This window comes from Mustela putorius, unplaced genomic scaffold (genome assembly GCF_011764305.1).
Source record: "Mustela putorius furo isolate JIRA1106 unplaced genomic scaffold, ASM1176430v1.1 tig00003962_pilon_pilon_pilon, whole genome shotgun sequence".
NCBI lineage: Eukaryota > Metazoa > Chordata > Mammalia > Carnivora > Mustelidae > Mustela > Mustela putorius.
This window is the reverse complement of record NW_025422106.1, coordinates 11,760,164-11,781,195: the sequence shown is the minus strand read 5'-3', so window position 1 is coordinate 11,781,195 and position 21,032 is coordinate 11,760,164. Positions and strand designations below refer to the sequence as shown.

Genomic DNA, 21,032 nt, shown 5'->3' with positions numbered 1-21,032 from the left:
AAACTACAGTATCTTCTTCATAAATCATAATCACATTGAACACTCACTGTAAATAAGAGAGTCTCTAAATTGGTTAGCCAAACTTAAAGCACATCAGATGTCCAAATGCCCTATAACCATTTTGCCTCATCCCCTAACCAAGATTTAGCTTCACACTTTCTGGGCCATCCACTGCTTGAAGCACTGAGGCAACTGCCAGAGGAGGATCTTCTAAACCAATGGTGTCTTGACAAAGGAAGCCTAATCACAATATTACATTTAAGCCATTAAGTAGTTTGCTTCTTTATCTTCAACTCCAGTGTGTACATCTCAGATCTAACTTACTTCAGAGATCTGTAGCTCACTGAATGCTCACTCGAGTCCTGGACTCCCTTTAGGCAACAGTATGTAATCATTTTCATGTGCAAGCTTTGACTTAATACTTGGGCTCTAGGAACTGAGTCTAGGCCCTGTCATTCAAAGGAAATCAAATATACAAAGTAAATCAGGTAATTTTCTTGTGCTTTTTGCCTCATTTGTTAGCTAGGGATTTGGAAGAACTACTAAAACAACAGGTATATCTGTTTTGAAAAAATTCTTTTTAGGCACATGGGGGTGGCTCAGTTGTTTAAGGGTCTGACTCTTAATCTGGCTCAGGTCATGATTTCAGGGTCATGGGATCAAGCCCTGTGTTGGGCTCTGCACTCAAGCATGGTCTCTGCTTGTCCTTCTCCCCCTGCTCCTCCCTCTCTCAAATAAAATCTTTTAAAAAATATTCCTTTTTTTTTTTTTAAAGATTTTATTTATTCATTTGCCAGGGAGAGGGAGAGAACACAAGCAGAGGGAAGTGGCAGGCAGGTGGAGCCCAATGCAGAACTCAATCCCAAGGACCCTGGGATCATGATCCGAGTGGAAGGCAGATGCCCAACCAACTGAGCCACCCAGGCATCCCAGAAAAAATTCTTTTTAAAGAGTATACTACATTTACAAAAGTACCAAATATAAATGTCCACAGAGTAAAAATACCCAAATATTATGGAATCAACATCTAACACAGACATTACAACTAGTTAATTAAACAGAACTATCTTGAAAAAAAAGTCCTGATCTGGAGAATTTCTACCTATACTAAGGTAGTACTCATTTTTAAACAACTCAGTTGGTAGGATATGGGTAAAATTGAAAAACAGCATATCTAAGCAGTTTTTACATGATGAGTGAGCTGATGTGGGATCATCACAAAGAAGGAGGGAACAACAATACCTTTTTGAGGCCATGAGAGTATAACTTTAAACAATGTCAGATTGGTAGGGAGATTCTTAAACAATATAGCATCCAAAGAAACAGAAGACAGCCAAGTGGACCTCTTAAAAAAATTAGTGTACCTTTTAAATAAAGAAAAGTTTTCCCTGTTATAAAGATGATATATTGTTTATTTGGACTAATAAAGAAATCTATATTATCCCACCATTCATAGATAACCAGTCTTTTTTCTACATATATATTTTAGATAAACCAAAATTAGAATTATACTATACATAAAATTTTTAATCCTTTTTGTCATTTAGCATATCATTAGCATTTCCCCCATGTCATTATTACTCAGACATTTGAAATGAATATGTACTATACATCTTATGACCATATTATAGTTACTCCCTATATGACTTTGATCATTTCTAGTTTATTATTGAAATTGTTATGTAAGACATTTATGTCAAAACATATATGTAAGAATTACCTGCATTTGTGTCCTTATGATATAAAATTAAAAGTGAAATTACCAGATCAATGGTAGTGAAAATATACAGATTCTAAGTATGTGTTGCCAAATTGCCTTCAAAACTGTTTCTCTAAAGCAAGGTGTTCCTTTCTGAGTTAGGCCTTTGGGCTGATTTTGAAGCAAAATGAAAACCAACCAGGTCAATGAACATTAACAATGCCCTCAGATCTGAGTATAATTTCAAGTGGGTGTGGTGATAGGAGGATTGTTTGTCACATTAAAGTTCACCTTTAAGGTAACATTTGCATGGGCATGGTAGCAGTTGGAAACAAGGATATTCACATATTCTAAAGGAATTTGGAAACAAAGCTGATCTATCTTTGCACCATAAGCACCAATTACCAACCTACCATCACTGCTTATCAGACCTTGACAGTTAGCTAAAATTTAAATTTAGCTGCTAAATAAAGGAAATATTGTGCTTTGTATAAATTACTACATTGTAATTTTTAAGTTATGGACTTGAGTGAAGAAAAGAAGCAAGTGACAGGCAGAGGAAACAAACCTATCTCTGTTGGCACTAACAGAATACAGTTAATAGAAAAAGAAGAGAAAGATAACAAGAAAATGGTTATTAAGCTGACAGGACTCATATGATCCAATTTGTCAGTCACAGAGATTCATGAAATGTAATTCCATCTACTTTCCTTATCTCAGAAACTGAGATTTTAAAAAGAGAATCACAGTAAATCAGAAAACTGTCTCAGTCTTAAAGTCATCCTTTTATGTTTGTGTTTTACGTTGCTTCAACAACATAGTAATGTGGGAACTTAATAAACACCATCTGATTGTCCTGTAGTTTCCTTTTTAAAAAACAGCTTTATTGAAGCATGGCAATTTTCTTTGATGCTTATATTATAGTTTATAGAATAGCACAAAAAAATAGTAACTTCCCTTGCCTTCATGGAAGGGAACTGAGCGTCCAAGACACAAGGACAAGAGAGATTTTTGTTTTCCAATCTGAACCGTATGAATATATTACCTATTCAAATAATATAAAATCGGGGCACCTGGCTGGCTCAGTCAGTAGAGCATGTGACTCCTGATCTCTGAGTAGGCGTTCAAGCCCTACGTTGGGTGTAGATTTTACTTAAAAATAAACAAACAAACCAAAATAACATAAAATAGTTTCTTTTCTGTTTTCTGATGCAAGCAAATTTGTGCCCCTCTGCCGTCAGTCCTATTCCAAACCATCAGGATACTATTAGAGGTATATTAGAAGTTCTCTTTATAGAAAAATAAGACCATGAAGGTGTTTTTTTTTTTAAATCTCATTGACTCTTGAGAAGGGCCCTTTACCTCTAGATTGAAGAGCATATTAAAGTCAGGAATGCAGACATGTTTGTCTTCCATTTTCCTGCGCATGTTTTTGATGGCATGGATTGACGTCTCATAATAAAGCTGGGGTCTCCTGCGGAGAGGGAAGTCTTTCACCCAGCTGCAGCAAATCTCGTGCAGTTTGCTGAAGACAGAACGGGCCAATTTCACTGTTTCAATCTCTGTGAAAGAAACACAGACACCCCCAGTGAAGAGCCTTGTAAAGCTGCTTTTCACTTGCCTGCTTGGTAAAGACAGAAGTAGGTCACCTTCATCAAGTACCTGCTCAACAGAAGTTCCTCCTGAAGAGAAATGAAATGTTGCTTCTGAAGAGAGAAAACGACAACCAATCTAGTAGAAAATCATCACCCAGCAACTGCCACTATGATATTCTTATGTCATGAGGAGAAAACCTCTGGCCAGGGTTGAATCTACTCCTAGACTGGATTTCTTCCAACCCTCAAAGTTCTCCGAGCACTGGTTCCCTTTTTGTTGGTTGCCGTGGTTATCATCTGGAGAGCCAAACTCCCCCTGCTTAGAAGAATGACTGAAGGGGGGCCTGAGGAGCTCAGTTGGCTAAGCATCTGCCCTTGGCTCAGGTCATGGTCTCGGGGTCCTGGAATCGAGACCCGCATCAGGCTCCCAGCTTAGTGGGGCGTCTGCTTCTCCCTCTCCCTCTGCCTGCTGCTCCCTCTGCTTGTGCTCTCTCTCCGTCAAATTATAAATAAATAAATAAGATCTTTAAAAAGAAAATGAATGACTGAAAGATGAACAGTAGTTATCCAACCAACTGGATTATGAAAGACTTATGAAAACATCATTTATTTACCAACTACAGGAATGAGAGTTTGATAAACTTTTTCTGTCTCTGTCTTTGTTCTGACCTCTTCCTTTACCTCCTTCCAGTTCCCTAAAAGTTTTTGGCAACAGCTTAAATAGTTTAGCTAAAGGTTAACAAATGTGGTAAAAGTTTTTTTTTTAATTCTTTAAGGAAAAAAGTACTTTTCTAAGGAAAAAAGTACTGTTAGGGGGTGCCTGGGTGGCTCAGTCGCTATGCATCTGCCTTTGGCTCAGGTCATGATCCCAGGGTCCTGGGACTGAGCCCCACATCAGGTTCCCTACTCAGCGGAGAGTCTGCTCTCCCTCTTCCATTCCCCTTGCTTGTGTTCCCTCTCTCGCCATGTCTCTATCAAATAAATAAAATCTTTAAAAAACAAAAAAACTCTGTCAGGACACCTGGGTGACTCAGTGGGTTAGGCCTCTGCCTTCGGCTTGGTCATGATCTCGGGTCATGGGATCGAGCCCCACATCGGGATCTCTGCTCAACAGGAAGCCTGCTTCCCCCCTCCCCCACCTGCCTCTCTGCCTACTTGTGATCTATCAAATAAATAAATCTTTTTTAAAAAACAACAACAACAAAACAAAAAAACTTCTGTCTTATGGGTGTAACCCTGGGTAGAACAAAGGAGATGACAACCAGAGGGTTCTTCACCTTAGACTGTTAAGTCTACTACTTGACCTATCAAGTGGAGTAGATAAGCTGACTTGGGAGGCTGACTTGCAGCCCTCGATGGAGGGACAGGTGTGTAAACCTTTCAGGCAATACTGACTAGTGCTGAAGAGACTGTATCTCACATCACCCCAGCTCCAGCTGCCCTCTACTCAAGATGCAGCTATTAAATAACCAAGGGGAGATTAAGTATTCTCAAGCCAATATTTTAGAGATTCCTACATCTCAGATAAAAAGCTTTCGAATTCTTCAAAAATTCTTATTTTTTTCCACTTTACTAAATCAGATATAGCTTGACAGCCTGAGAAAACGTGTACCAGATGGGCAATAGCTGCACGTGACTCCTCTGCTCTAGAACACAGATCCCACAGGAGAGAGACTTTGTGTTCTAGAATGGCCCAGGAACTTTTCTGTTTCTTTCCCTGCTGTTGCTTTAATCTGCAACTTCATTTACCTGTTTTCTTATTCAAAATCCTTCCAACAGTGACTATATTCAGAAAGCTTATCTGAAGGTTTTCAGTTGCCTTTCTTCTCATTAACATAGTATACATTGGTAAACCATGTTTTTGGCTCTATCCCCCTTGACATTTTTATATAACTGAAAATCAAGGGTATATTTAAAAGAGAAAGGAAGTTTAGCAAGCAAATGCCACCTGGGGAGGTGCCTATACAAGGGGAACCTGAGAAGGTGTATATGAGAGGGAAAAATACAAGCTAGTATTTTTATTGTTTTGACAAACTTCAGTCTTTATTTTTTAAAGCACCAGTTGCCAGAAACGATCTCTTTCAGCCAGCAATTACCTATTTGTAGCACTCCAACCCAACTGGTCTTTGCAGCAGCATAGGTGTGGGTTTGACTCAATCACAACAGAGGATTGCAAAACAGTAAGTGATTTTGGAAACACTGAGGGAGAGTGGAGTGAGGGTGAAACAAATCACTGATATTAACTGTCAGGATAGTTCTCAGCTTCCCAAATAATAGAAACCATTATATCATTCTTTGGCTTGTATATTACTCTTACTATATAGACCTGCACTGTCAAGTAAGGTTTCTCACTAGCTACATGTGGCCATTTAAGTTTAAATTAATTAAAATTAAGTAAAACCTAAAATTCAGTGTTTGGGTCACATTGGCTATACTTCAAATGCTCCGTAACTATGTATGACCAATGGCAGGTAGAGAACATTTCCATCACTGTGCTGTCTTTGGGGGCAGCGCTGGGTAGATTCAACTGGTTAGGGGAGGCAATACCAGTTTCCTCTAATATTTAGTAAACCAGTATATCTGTTCCTATCCCCTCCCAGTTGCTTCTTCCCTTATGTTTCCATCACACCATCTACTATAGCTCTTGCCACATTTTATAACAATAGATAACATTATTTAAGTGTGTGTTACGTCCTCTGTCTCTGGAACATTTCACAAACAAGTAAAACCATTTCAATCACAGGTCTGTCTGACTCTGACACCCCTGCTCTTCATTTCCCAAATTAGACTGTAGATACAGATTGTGTCTTAATCGTACTTGATTAGTCATAGTTCAGTACCTAGCAGATAGCAAGGGCTCATTAGATGTTTACTGAATAAATGGATATGCAAACTTACATAAAGTAACTACTAAAAAATGTATGCTTTTTTATCATCTATTCTATAGGTTTCACTGATCGCTCCACCTATTTCTATAGTGGTACCATTATTTTATAACTATCATAATTTATAACATGTTTTCAGATCAGGAGGATTAGCTTTCCTACCTAATATTAATTTTAAAAGATGTCAATTTGTAGTTTGACCTGTTTATTCATCCAGATGAGTTTTCTAATTATTTTGGCAAATTTGAGGGGGGAAATCTGTTGCCATTGTTTTGGGATCATCTTGAATTTGTAGAGTAATTTGCAAAAAAATTTGATGTCTTTTCATATTGAGTCTTATCTAGGAACAAGTTATATTATTTCATTAATTTAAATCCTTTTTATGTTGCTCAGTAGGGTTTTAACATAGGATCCAGGATTTTTTTTTTTAAAGTAATCTCTGTTCCCAATGTGGGGCTCAAACTCACAACCCAGACATAGACAGTCACATACTCTTACAAATGAGCCAACCAGGTGTCCGAAGACATCATATTTCTTAATGAATTTATTCCTAGTTATTTTGCTTTATTACCTATTTTGAGTCAGAACTTTGCTTTAATGTGTTACTTGCCACCTAGCAAACATTCCTCTTTCTGCCAGGGACATTTCCTTCTCTACTCGCAGTCCATGTGCATCTGGGGGTAAAACATGTGGATCCAGTCTAGCTAATTAGACAACCACATTCCTCTGACTATACTGATTGGTTCAGGAATTGGAAATAATCCAAGCTGAGCTGGTTAGAGTGAATCCTGCGATTTATGTATGAAAAACTGAGTGAAGTTACTCTTACTTTGCTGCTTAATTTGAGTAAGCAGATGATGGGCAGATGATGACCTAGTGCTTCTAGCAGTCATCTTGCCACCACATGGAGCTGAACATAAAATCAAAATTAAAGTCCTGGCTGACTCAGTCGGTGGAGCAAATGACTCTTGATCTCAGGGTCATGGTTTGAGCCCCATGTTGGATGTGGAGCCAACTCAAAAAAAGAAAAAAAGAAAGGGAGAAAGAGAAGGAATGGAGGGAGGGAGGGAGGGAGAGAGAGAGAGAAAGGGACGGGGTGAAGGAAAGGAGGGAAGAAGGAAGGGAGGGAAGGAGGAAGACAGCGGAGATCTGGAGAAATGTTGGGTTAAGATGAATCATGTGAGGCCTTGAATCTAGTTGTGTAGCCCATATGTTAAAGAGGAGCCAATAAATTCTGTTTTGTTAAAGCTAGTCTGAGTTGTGTTAGTGGTTGCTTGCAACCAAAAATTCTTAAGTACACATTATGCATACATGCTAGATTTTGGTCTGAGCCAAACTTTGTCCTACAAAGTCCAAGATGTACTCATCTAGTTCTACTTTTTACGTATACTTTTAAAATTAGGAATGGGTCATTGAATTTTATAAAATGCTTCTTTGGGCATCTTTTGAGATTATTCTGGTGTTTTTCTTTTGACCTTAATATATCAATTATCCTAATGGACTTCATATTTTTTCTGTTTTGTTTATGGTCTCAGCATAATGTGAGCCTTATGGTAGGCCCTCAATAAATGAATGAATAAACTATTGTACTCAATACACAAATATTTTACTTAGGATTTTTTACATTGATACTTAGATTGATCTCTCATTTCCTTCTTTAGCTTTATTTCAGGCAAGTTTTCATATCAGTTTTATGTTTTGCAAATTTTCCTTCCATATGCAATTGGATAATTCATTTTAAAAACCATTAGAATTGTCTATCTTTGCTCATTTAAACATGTTCACCAGGAGAATTACCTATTCTTTGTCCTTTTTTAGAAGATAGCTCCTTGACAATCTTAAACTCTTTCTTCTTAGGTTAAGTTTGTCAATTTGTATTTTTCTAGAAAACACCCAGGTTTTCAGATTTATTTACACGAAGTTTTCATAATTCTTTTAATTTCCTCTGGAATGCCTTGGGTGGCTCAGTTGGTTAAGTGTCTGTCTGCCTTTGGCTCAAGTCATGATCCCAGGGTCTTGGGATTGAGTCCCACATGGGACTTCCTGCTCACTAGGGAGCCTGCTTCTCTCTCTCCCTCTGCGGCTTCCCCTGCTTGTGCTCTCTCTCTCTCTTTCTCTGCCAAATAAATAAAGGCTTTTTTTAAAAAATTCTTTTAATTTCCTCTGTGTTAGTGACAATTTTCCCCTTCTTGTTTTTAATTTTTACATTGGGATATTTCAAATTGATTTTAGGTTGTCTGAAGAGGAGCTATATCTGCCAAACTAAATTTGTACCGAGAGATACAAGGTTGTTTAGCAAACACTCTGGTAGAGATGACATAAACATGAAAAGAACTTTAGGTTAAGGATTTTTTTTTTAAGTCTATTTTTGGAAACAACTGAGAGGCAAAGGCATTCAGTGGGGACTTGAGTGCCTTGAAACCAGCAGTGCAGGCTTTACCCAGCATGCTCCTCTCCCACTCTGGCATACGGATAAACCCTGTCTGCCCACCCCCACCCCCAGATTCTCCTCAGTGCAATTCAAACTGAGGGATTTGGGTTAAAGAGATTAAGGATTTGCAAAGAGTTAGAATTACAATAGATCGTTCTGAATCACAACCCTGGCAAGGAAACAACACTGGGTAATCTCTTGAAAAAATAGAAAATCAGAATGACCAATGATACCACCAAAAGAAAAAAAAAACCTCTTCATTTCACTTTGCTATCTTATGGGGGTTCAGTTCTAAAGCAAGCATGCTGGGCTACACTCCAGTCTTGCTACGTTAAGTATTCTCCTTCTGCAGGGAGTGTAGAACATCAGCATATAAATAATTGCTGCTTGAAATGGAAAAATAAAATAAAAAAGGGTGTGAAAAAAGAGAAAATTGTCCCAAGTAACAATCCACCCCCTCACAGCTGTAAATTACTCATTAGTCGTTAATGTCACTGTACTGAGCTGGAGCTGAGTCAGCCACCGCCCAGGCTGCCGTGAAGCCGAGTTCGTCTCCCTCATCTTTCATTACAGGGCTTTCACGACATGCATCAGTACCAGAGGAAAGACCAATGCTTTGTAGCAGGAATTCCATCCAAGTTGACTCTGGAGCAATTTGGTTCCAAGCGAATCAACTACTCTCAGTAAAAACAAGAGAAGGAATTCCTTTCTTGCCAATTTTCTATCAAAAATGATCTAGAAAAAAAAATGATCTAGAAAGACAGAGGAAGAACAGATATATTTACTTTTGTATCTGCCTCAAGTTCTCTGGGATCTCATTCTCATTCATTAATATATGCTCTGTTCCTTATGCACCATATTTAAAGGCAAATGCTTATAATAGAACAAAGTGAAATATTAAAATTCCTTAACAATTTTGAGTAGTAATTCCTAATTTTTTAAAAAGATTTTATTTATTTATTTGACAGAGATCACAAGTAGGCAGAGAGGCAGGCAGAGAGAGAGGGAGAAGCAGGCGCCTTGCTGAGTGTGGAGCCCGATGTGGGATTCCATCCCAGGATCCTGAGATCATGACCTGAGTCGAAGGCAGAGGCTTAACCCCCTGAGCCACCCAGGCACCCCAGGAATTCCTAATTTTTACAAAAACTGCTATTTCCTTAGATCATGTAAAATATGTATAAGCCTAATATGTTAATAAATATGCCTTCATTAATAAAGCCTCTTAGGAGCGCTTGAGAACCTCAGTGGTTAAGCATCTGCCCTGGGCTCAGGTCCTGATCCCAGGGTCCTGGGATCAAGCCCACGTCGGGTTCCCTACTCCTCTGGGAGCCTGCTTCTCCCTCTCTCTCTGCCCGCCACTCCCTCTGCTTGTGCTTTCTCTCAAATAAATATAATCCTTAAGAATAAATAAATAAACAAATAAATGAATAAATAAATAAATAAAGCTTCTTAATTTGCCTGGAATAAAGATGTACAGTGATCCATGCAATGAAATCACATGTTACATAGTTGTCATGTAGAACTCTACTTATTTATTGGTAGAAATAAAATTTAATAGGGGCGCCTTGGTAGCTCAGTGGTTAAGCCTCTGCCTTCGGTTCAGGTCATGATCCCAGGGTACTGGGATCGAGCCCTGCATTGGGCTCTCTCCTCAGCATGGAGTCTGCTTCCTCCTCTCTCTCTGCCTGCCTTTCTGCCCACTTGTGATCTCTGTCAAAAAAATAAATAAATAATCTTTAAAAAAATTAATATAATTAATGAGAAGTTTTGTTACAACTGATTTCTTTAATTTTTATATGATTTTTTTTACTTGGATTATTAAAGGTAAGCTAAATATTTAAAGTATGTCTTGCTCAAACTCTCTCCCCTCCCTCTCTCATCTTTTCTGTTGTGTCTTCACACTTCTCACTTTACTCTTTCCACTTATCTAGGCATTTTATTAATTCTGTTAATATTCTGATATTATCAGACCATATTTGGATAATATTGTTATATTAATCTCTTGCTCCAATTATCATATTTTCAAAATATACCTGTATTTTTCTTTTTCCCTCCTTTTTTTTTTTCTTTTTAAAGACTGTATTTATTTATTTGTCAGAGAGAGAGAAGAGGGCATGAGCAAACACAAGCAGGAGGAGCATCAGGCAAAGGGAGAAGCAGGCTCCCCGCCGAGCAAGGAGCCCAATGTGGGTCCTCAATCCCAGGACCCTGGGATCATGACCAGAGCAGGTGCTTAACCAACTGAGCCACCCAGGCATCCCTTTTTCTCTCTTTTTATTGACTAGTTTGAAATACATGCATTTTTTTCTCTTGCTACCGCTATAAAATCAACAAGTGGGTAAACATAATTAGATTTCATATGTGTAGACATTCTCTGTGGTTACTATACATGAGAATATTTTAGTATTTTTAAACAAATAATGTAGAAAAGGTACTCACCCACAGTCCCTTCTGTGCCATCTGTTTCCTTTGGGATATAATGTGCAGAAAGGTCACTCTGAAGGACTTCGTCTGATGTGGCTCTGGCTAAAGCAGCAGCCAAAAAGGAAGGGCAATTACTGAAATAAAAAAGGCCTATTTCAGTAAGAATTAGGAAATAATACATTTGATATTATTACCAATTATTAACATATCTGTCTCAAAACAAAATTGTGTCTTTAAACACTATTCAAGACATATTTATTGAGTGCATATTATGTGCTATACACTCTACCTTGGCTCTGGATATACACTGGTGAGTAACACAGACATGGCCAGTAGGGCTTAAAATCTAGTTAGGGAGACAGATGATAAATAAGTAAACAAACAGGACACTACTTAAAATTGGGATTTTTTTTTTAAATATTTTATTTATTTATTTGACAGACAGAGATCACAGGTAGTCAGAGAGGCAGGCAGAGAGAGGAAGGGAAGCAGGCTCCCCGCTGAGCAGAGAGCCGGATGCGGGGCTTGATCCCAGGACCCTGGGATCATGACCAGAGCCGAAGGCAGATGCTTTAACCCACTGAGCCACCCAGGTGCCCCTAAAATTGGGATGTTTTATAAAAGAAACAAACAGGGTACAGAATTATAGAAGGGGGAGGGTCAGGAATCCATGTCTTGAAGGATAAGAAAGATTCGGTTCTGTGGATTTGGGAAGTTGGGAGAGAACATTCCAGGCAGAGAAAACAGCATGCGTATAGATCCTTTCTGAGAGCTTGGTATGTGTGAAGAACTGAAAACAGCCCAGAGAAGATGAAGTACGGTGGATAAAGAGGGAAGACGGCAGGGAATAAGGTCAGAGAGACGGGCAACAGCCAGTTATACGAACCATATAGATCATGGAAAGGAAAGTGATCGCACTCAAAAGTGCACTGGGAAGCTACTGAAGGTTGTGAGCAAGAGCAAGCCACACCCAGACATATTAATTAAAATATAACTTTAACTGCTGTGCTAAAGGAAATCGGAAAGAATGAGGAGGGTGGCCAATAAGGAGATTGTTGTAATCCAGGTGAAACTGAAAAAAAAATTATATATTCTAAAAAAAGAAAATACAGAACTTGCTGATTATTAGAATATAGAAATAAAAGAAAAGAATTAAGACTGAGTCCTGGGTTTTGGTCTGAGCAACTAGGTGAATGGTGGCATCCTTCACTTAGACGGAGAAACCAGGAAAAGAACAGGTTTGTGGAAGCAAAGGGTAAAGAAGAAAACAAGAGTTAATTTTAAAGCATGTTAAGTTGGAAATACCTTTGAGATACCCTAATGAAGGTATCAAATGAAGTGAAAGTTATTAGACATTGTAGTGTGGAGCTCAGAGATGATAGGAAATTTGGAAGTCATGAATGTATGGATGATATTTAAAACTACTGAAATAGACTGCATCACATAGGAAGAAATTATAAAAAGAGAATTGCCTCGTTTTCCAAACCCTTTCAGAATAGGAAAGTTATCTCATGCCTCACCACTGTATGTTGGGGAGTTCTAGGAAGGGTTTAAATAGGTTTTTTTTTAAGAGTTTATTTATTTATTTGACAGACAGAAATCACAAGGAGGCAGAGAGGCAGGCAGAGAGGTGGGGGGCGGGGAGCAGGCTTCCCGCTGAGCAGAGAGCTGGATGCAGGGCTCAATCCCAGGACCCTGAGATCATGACCTGAGCCAAAGGCAGAGCCTTAACCCACTGAGTCTCCCAGGTGCCCAGATAGTTTGCTTCCTTTAGTCACCACATTTTTATAACAAGTGGAATTATACTGAAGAGGCTTTCATCAAGAAATTGTACCCAAGGAATCTCACCTGCACTTGACCTCACTGAGTTCCTAAACCTCTAGTCTGAGCCTGAGGCCGATAAGGGATAGAACTCTGGGAGACATTATGGGGGGTGGGAGTCAGGGGAGTGTATTTTAAATGTGTGAAGGATGTGAATTATGTGGCCAGAACAGACATGGCAGGGGCACCTGGGTGGCTCAGATAGTTAAGGAGCTGCCTTTGGCTCGGGTCATGATCACCATGTCCTGGGATTGAGCCCCACAGCATCAGGCTCCCTACGCAGCGGGGTGTCTGCTTCTCCCTACCCCTGCCCTTGTGCTTTCACTTGTTTTCTCTCTCTCAAATAAATAATTAAAATCTTTTAAAAAATAAAATTAAAATTAAAAAAATAACAGATTTGGCAGACTGTTTTTCTAAAACAAGCCACAACAATATTCTTGTAGCTGGTACAGCTGCTTTGGCAGTTCCTTAAAAATGCTGAAGCTCTTACATAGCCCAGCAACACAAAAACATGTACCTGAATGTTCATGGCAGCATTATTCTTAATACCAAACAGTAGAAACAACCAACCAACCAATCAACTGATTCTGGATAAATAAAAGCAGCATATTCATACATGCTACAATGTGGATAAACCTTAGAAATAATATGGCAATAGAAGCCAGTCACAAAACTTCAAAGCCTGAAATCACAAGGGAGGAAGGAGCAGCCTCTGATCCCAGAGACACAGCAGTCCACACTACAAACGTAAAGCCTGTGCACAGGAGCCCAGTGATAGGAGCCCAGTTAACAAACACCCTGACCTTACTTTCTTCCCATCTTCTTAACTTCTGCTAGTGCCTTCCACAGGGGAAGCAAACTGAAAAATAGGGAACAAAGAAGGCACCCAGGACAAGGATCAAAGCTGAGATGTATAGGGAGTGGTTTGGGGTAGAAAAGAAAGCCATCTAGTACAGTGGCAAAAAAAAATGCATTTTCAGTGAAAGTTTACCTTTCCACATATCACACAAGTGAGATTATATTTAAAAGTCTGACCACTGGAAATGAAATTAGATAAGGGAAGAAAGGACTTCATGTGCCTTTTAGGCAAGGGAGGGAGTGACATGGTGGGTAGAGGTAATTCTTAATGTCTTTTTGATATTTTCTATGTTTACCAAATTCTCCTTATAAAACAAACACTAAGTTTGAAATAAAAGTTGAGATTTAATAAAATAGTAAAAAAAAAAAAAAAAAAAGCCAGTCACAAAAGACCACATGCTCTATGATTCCATTTATATAAAAAGTCCAGAATAGGCAAACCTACAGAAACAGAGTATAGCAGCAGTATTCTAGGGCAGAGAGGTGAGTTGAATAGGGAGTAACTGCTGATGGGTAGGAGGTTTCTTTTTGCAGTATGAAAATGTTCTGAATCTTGGATAATAGTTAGTGATGGTTAAACAGTTATGAATGTACTAAAACCACTGAACTGTATATTTTAAATGGGTGACTTTTATGCTGTGTGAATTACATCTCAATAAAGATGTTCAAAAAATCATTGACTTTGTTAAGAACATTGAATAGTGGAGGTGAAAATAAGATTAGAATGGGTAAGTGGGAGGCAAGGAGGTGTGGCAGTAACTGAAAGGGCATTTGAGGACAGGGCTGGTTCTTATTTTGGCATGGTGTAGAATGTGACTGTTTACTAAATGAAGTAATCTAGTAGAGAAAGACTGAAAGATAATGCAGGAAATGGGGGATGACCAAAGGAGTGAAGCTCCTGAGAAGGCAGGAAGAAGATCGATCCAAAACATATCTGGAAATTGCTGACCTTTGATAGCATAAGGAACATTTCACCAGTTGGAAAAGAAAGGAAGAAAATGGGTAAAGATGCAGGGAGGTTTCTAGATTTCTTAGTAGGAAAATCAGAGAGTTCCCATCTAAAGGTTTGTATCAACAGTAGTATATTGAGGCTTACAGTGTTTGAGGCACTGTTCTGGTGCTCAGGATACAAATGACCAAAAAAGACAAAAACTCCTGCCTTTGGAACCCTCATGCACTGTTGGTGAGAATGTAAATTGGTACAGCCACTACAGAACACAGCATGGAGGGTCCTCAAAAAATTAAAAGAGATCTCATACAACCTAGTAATTCCATCTCTGAGGATTTACCCAAAGAGAGTCAAAACACATACTCAAAAAGATATACACATGGGGAGATAGAGAGGAGAAGGGAGTTGGGGGAAATTGGAAGGGGAGGTGAATCATGAGAGACTATGGACTCTGAAAAACAATCTGAGGGTTTTGAAGGGGTGGGGCACCGGTGGGAGGTCGGGGTACCAGGTGGTGGGTATTATAGAGGGCACAGATTGCACGGAGCACTGGGTGTGGTACAAAAACAATGAATACTGTTATGCTGAAAAAAAAAAAAAGATATACACAGCCTTATGTTTGTTGTAGCACCATTTACAACAGCCAAGATAAGGAAACAACCTAAATGTCCATCCACAGATGAACGGATAAAGAAGGTGTGGTATATATATATATACAATGGAAAGTTAGCTATAAAAAAGACTGAAATCTTGCCATTCACGGTAAAATGGATGGACCTAAGTGAAATAAGTCAGAAAAAGGACCATATGATTTCACTTCTTGTGTGGGATCCAAAAAACAAACGAACAAACAAAAAACCAGAAATAGACTCATAAATACAAAGAACAAAGTAGTGGTTGCCAGTGGAGAGGGAACTGGGAAGGGGTGAAGGGGATTAAAAGGTACAAACCCCCAGTTATAAGATCAGTGTCATGGGGATGAAAAGTACAGCATAAGGAATACAGTCAATATCTTACTAAATTTGGATGGTGACAGATGGGTTACTATATGTGGCGAACTTTTCATAATGTATAATTGTTGACTCACTGTGTGGTTTACCTGAAACTAACACTGTATGTCAACTATACTTCTAAAACAAAAACAAAAATAACCCATCTCTGGAGCTTCCATTCTGGAGAATGGCTTCTCAATGAAGTATGGGGTTAGATCAGTAGTTCTCAAACTTTTATAGGCATCAGCATCAAGGCTTCTTAAAACACAAATTGCTGGGTCCCATCCCCAGAGTTTCTGACTCGCTAGGTCTTAAGTATGACTTCAGAATTTTCATTTTTAACAAGTTTCCAGATGTGGTGCATGCTGCTGGGCTAGGGACCACACTGTGAGAACCAATGGGTTAGGTTATCAACTGGGTGGTGAGGATACAAGTATATGGGGCAGAAGGGATGAAGAGAAAGTAGGTATGAAACAGTCATGTCAGAGTAGGACTGTCACTGCTAAAACACTGTGACAATTTTTAAATAAAACCAGTCTTTCTGGTTGTACAATTTTCTCCATCTATGTCCATGCGCTGGAAAATGTGTTGGTAAAAAGAATTGTCTAATTCATTAAGGTTTGGGATTTTGCAAGGTGAGTATTAACAGGTGAAAAAGAAACATTGTAATTTAGTATCTTTTCAAGCATGTGATTATAGTGTTAGACCATGAACGTTAAATGGGTTAAGAAAGAAAAGAAATGAATGATAAATCAGGTGGTCTAAATGTAATTAAACAACTAGAGGGAGTACTTGGGCACACAACCTAGAAAGATGAAGTATTGTAGTCTGAGATGTGTATAGGATTTTGGAGCTAGAGCAGTATTTGTGATAATAAGGTTTAGGTGAGACCAAGAAAGTGAGTGGTTGAGTGGTTTAGAAACAAATAAAATGGCCATGTTTATATTTGAAGTCCTCAAGGGTTAAAAAAAAAAAAAAAGGAAAATGATCATTATCATCATTCATCAGTATTATTCAAATTGTAGGTTACAATCCACTAGTGGTTAATGAAATGAATTTTATGAATGTGACCAGCATTTTTTTTAAAGATTCTATTTATTTACTTGAGAGAGAGAGAGAGAGAGAGCACAAGCCAGGCTTGGGGTGGAGGGTCAGAGGGAGAGGAAGAAGCAGGCTCCCCACTGAGAGGAGAGCCTGAAGTGGGACTCGATTCCAGCCATCCTTTTTAAGATTTTTTTTTTAATTTATTTATTTGACAGGCAGAGATATCAAGCAGGCAGAGAGGCAGGCAGAGAGAGAGCTGAGCAGAGAGCCCCATAAGCAGAGAGCCCGATGCGGGGCTCGATCCTAGAACCCTGGAATCATGACCTCAGCTGAAGTCAGAGGCTTAATCCACTGCGCCACCCAGGCACCCCCCAGCCACCCCCCAGCCACCCTTTTTTAAAAAAAAATAGGAACTAGGGAATATGAGGTAAGGTTAAGTACTCTGTATTAACATATGAGTACATACTGAATCTTGATTATGATAATTTTTGAAAGCTATTGCCCTTTAGCAATTATGAAATAAATTGATGACATCCCTTGAAATCCAAATGCTATCCATTTCTCCTTTCATGCTAAGTTAACTGAGTTTTTTTTTTATAAGTTTTAAATTTTTCTCATAAACCTAAATAAACTCTCTCAGCACTGCTTGACTTTTAACTTTCTATCATGCTTTACTTTGACTAACTGGAGACATCCAAATATTTTGCATAAGTGGACTTTTAGTATATAACTATAAGATTTACTTAGTCCTTCTGTTTCAAAATTTATATTAAAATTACCTAAAAACCTCTATTGTAATCATATTCCCTAGAATTCCTCCTACTACCAAGGAAGAAAAAGACATCTTTAGGGTAATTAGTAAAATACCTAGAATCTAGGTTCACCAAAGGTAAGAATGTGAAAACTTTAGAGAATAATGGAAGAACCATTAGTCTCATTAATGTGTCACCTGCAATACATTTTTAGTCACAGTTAATGTAATTTTTTACTTTTTGTCAGACAGAATGAAAATATTTTCAGTGAAGCAGGGAGGAGGATTAGCTGACTAATAGCTAGATATAAAACATCTAGCTAGACACTTCACCCACATCAGCTATCTCTACCTGTCAGAAAGCTGTAACACTTAGCATGAATAAGTTCTTATGATTTTGACTGAAATCAAAGTGACTATTTCTGAAAAATCAGAATTGCAAATATATTTTAAAACATTCACATCAGTGACTATTTGATACAAGTCAAATAAAAGCTTATCATTAGAGCTTGTCATTCTTAAGAGAATTACCAGGAATAACTAACATGATAATAACATAGTAAACTGCTTTCTTTCATCATTTCTCATACAGCCCTGGACAGAAGCATTTACGATGCTGGTGCATGAAGGTCTCAAAGTTTGGCAAATGTATTGCAGAGCAAATACCAGAGAATGGCCAAAACTCACAGCAGTTTGTAGAACTGCGGTTAAAATTGTTATTACACTGCTGAAGTAGAGTAGGATTCAACTTTTTTTTTTTTAACTTTGGCAGTGTGTGTCATTTTAAGAGACTGGCTCTTTTAAAGTCAAATTAATCATGATAAGGCCCTCAAATACAGTCCAAGAAAGATCCTTTGCTATTTATGTATGTTAACAGATATTTCTGAAGTGCTTTACCATTCCTGTCTTCAAGCAATTCACATCCTGAGAACAAAAGGAAACACGTTTTCATGCATACCAATTTATTACTTTCTTGTTTGCTTAGGCATCAAAGTATAGACTTTATATATTCATAGGTAAAAATAAATCCTTATCTAGTTTATATCTAAGCCATACATAAATGATATTCATAGCTTTGTACAATGTTGAAATATCATTAATTAGGGGTCCATTCAGTTTTAATTCCAAGTTTAGTCACATAAATAAATCATGCCACTTCATTAAAGCTATTTATGTTAATGGATGCATATTTGAATTTCTGTGTATAGTGACTTTCTCAATGTTATGTACTGTAAGATAAAAATCCAGACTCTGTCAAGCTTCATAAGCTGAACTCTGTAATCAATTCTTGCAGTGAGGAAAGAATCCTTCAGATATTGTGTTGCTTGTTTTCTTAAAGACCCATACATATACCATAAACAAAAAAAATATTATCATCAACTGGTTACAAAGTTTAATATTTCAAACAAGAGAGTACTATTTCCTGCCTGTCTAAAAATACTTATTTACAAGAGCTTATTCTCCTATCTCCATTCTATAGGCCGACAAGAGTCCAATCTACATTTTCCAATAGAAAAAAGAAAAGGAGTCAGACTGGAACTGAATCTGAAAGGTAGCTTTCCTTTAGCACTGTATATCACCATCTTGGTACAGAGCAGAAAACACAATAAATTATTTTGGCATAAAAACATCTACTTTGCATTCATTTTCAAATATCATGCATAAATAAGTCCCATTAGATGGACAGGATAGTATTTTAGATCTTTTTCTAAGTTGAATTGTTAGTACCTTCCACCCGCGTATCAAGACAATATACATTTTAAGGTTGCAAACTGAATTCTCATTATAAACCAGGCTAGGAAGAATTTTCATCACAATGCCAAACCTACACAACCCTAAAGACATTATTAGATAAATTAGAGGTTTAAAAGTACATCCTTCCTGACACTGGCAATGTGGGTGTTGGCACAGAACCCACAGCTGTGTTTCAGCAGTCTTGGCAAAGCACTGCTAAGGTAAAAAAAATTCTTGAAGGTGGGAAGTTTCCATCAATTAACTTTGAGAGACTTGTCTAGAGCAGCCTCATCTCGGCCCACATGTTATGATGATTCTGTCTGCTCAGTATACCCTTGCTAGGGTGACAGTCACTTAAATGTTGAATTTCTGATTACCAGCACCCCCTCCACACACACACACCAAGTTAATCATATGTATTTTAAATCTAGAATAACACATTAAACTAAAATTAAAAAGGCAAAGTCTCCACCTGACTTGGTATTGTTTTTCTTAGTGGACTAAACAGTTAAAATCAGGGCTGCATTTTTTCCTCTGTAAGCTATTTTCTTTACTTCTATAGCAACCTCGAGGAATGCCACCTGGAGTCAACGGCTTGTAATGCCCACACATCACAGATCCTCCTAGTTAGCTCTTCTGAATCTAAATGATGATACCTACTAAATGACTAGTTCCTGCAGTTCTGAGTTTGGGGTTCTCACAACGGAAATCTCAGTCCCTACTGCTGCTTTCAGTGTAATCGTAACAGCCATTTGTTCACACTAACAGGCTGACATTCAAGCAAAAACAACAGTATCCTAAGTTTTCTGTGAACAGCAATCTAGATGCTACACATTGACTTACCCAAGGTCAAAATACCACTAGGACCACAAGACCACAGAAAGAAGAAAGTTTAGCAATAATTGTCTTTCTTGGGATCCTTTCTCTCTGACCAAAAGGAATTTTAACAGCACAAATTTACTGAAACCTGTCAATACAACTAATGTGAACTTCCTGTTGCTAAAACCTACAGTCTCTTTTCCCGTCCAACTCATTGAGGAGCTAAGTGACTGGCTCCTATCCACTCATCATGCCCTCCATTTTGATAAACTTTCTTCTCTAGACTTCTAGATCATCGCACTCTCTTATGTAATTCTTAGGATTCTGTCTTCTCAGTCTCCTTTGATGGTTCTTTCTCTCCTCCCTGCATGTGTAATTCCTCTCATTATTGTAAATCTTCCTTTTTGCATAGCCTTTATACTTTTCTAATATACTACATGCATGTCTTAATATATTTATTGTTTATGTCTCCATTCCTCTTCCCACCTGACTGCAAATGTTTTTATCTGTTTCTGGTGATTGATGTCTAATGCCCAGATCAGTGTCTGGCACACAATGACCAGTATTTGCTGAATGAATAAACTTCTGTTTTCTGATTTATACATGTTTAAGCCATTCTCTAACTCCTTAGAATGAATGTTCCTTAAGAGAAGAAAGTCAATACACTTATGAAAGAGTGCTCCATTTAATAATGAAGTCTTCATGTAGGCTATGAAACAGGCTGGTATCAGTAAACAGGTGATAACCATTGGCAAAAAGGAAATTATGGTCATAGTTACACTTTTGTTGTCAACTCAAACAGTTTGTGCCAACACCTCACTTATCTTAGACTTTAGTCCCTCTCATTAGGAGATAATGTATTTAAACTTCAAAAGTATTTATAGATTTTTAATAGGAATTCTACTTTAATATTTTGAAACAATCGACCAGTGTTAAGAAAGCAGGGACTAGTAGGGAGACCCTGGACTTGCTTCATCCCTCAAACACAGCTAGATCAACATCAAATCATTTTGAACAACTAAGAAATCGA

General features: G+C 38.1%; 1 protein-coding gene across 1 annotated transcript in view; it reads right to left on the bottom strand.

Moving 5' to 3' along the window:
- Nucleotides 1-21,032, bottom strand: part of PPM1E (protein phosphatase, Mg2+/Mn2+ dependent 1E) — a 219,936-nt gene that overhangs the window by 14,874 nt on the left and 184,030 nt on the right. Inside the window, exons 2-3 of the mRNA XM_004747272.3 lie at nucleotides 11,050-11,168; nucleotides 3,062-3,261 (exon numbers count right to left, since the gene is read on the bottom strand). Coding sequence (XP_004747329.1) covers nucleotides 3,062-3,261; nucleotides 11,050-11,168 — 319 coding nt within the window. The remainder of the gene's footprint in view (nucleotides 1-3,061; nucleotides 3,262-11,049; nucleotides 11,169-21,032) is intronic.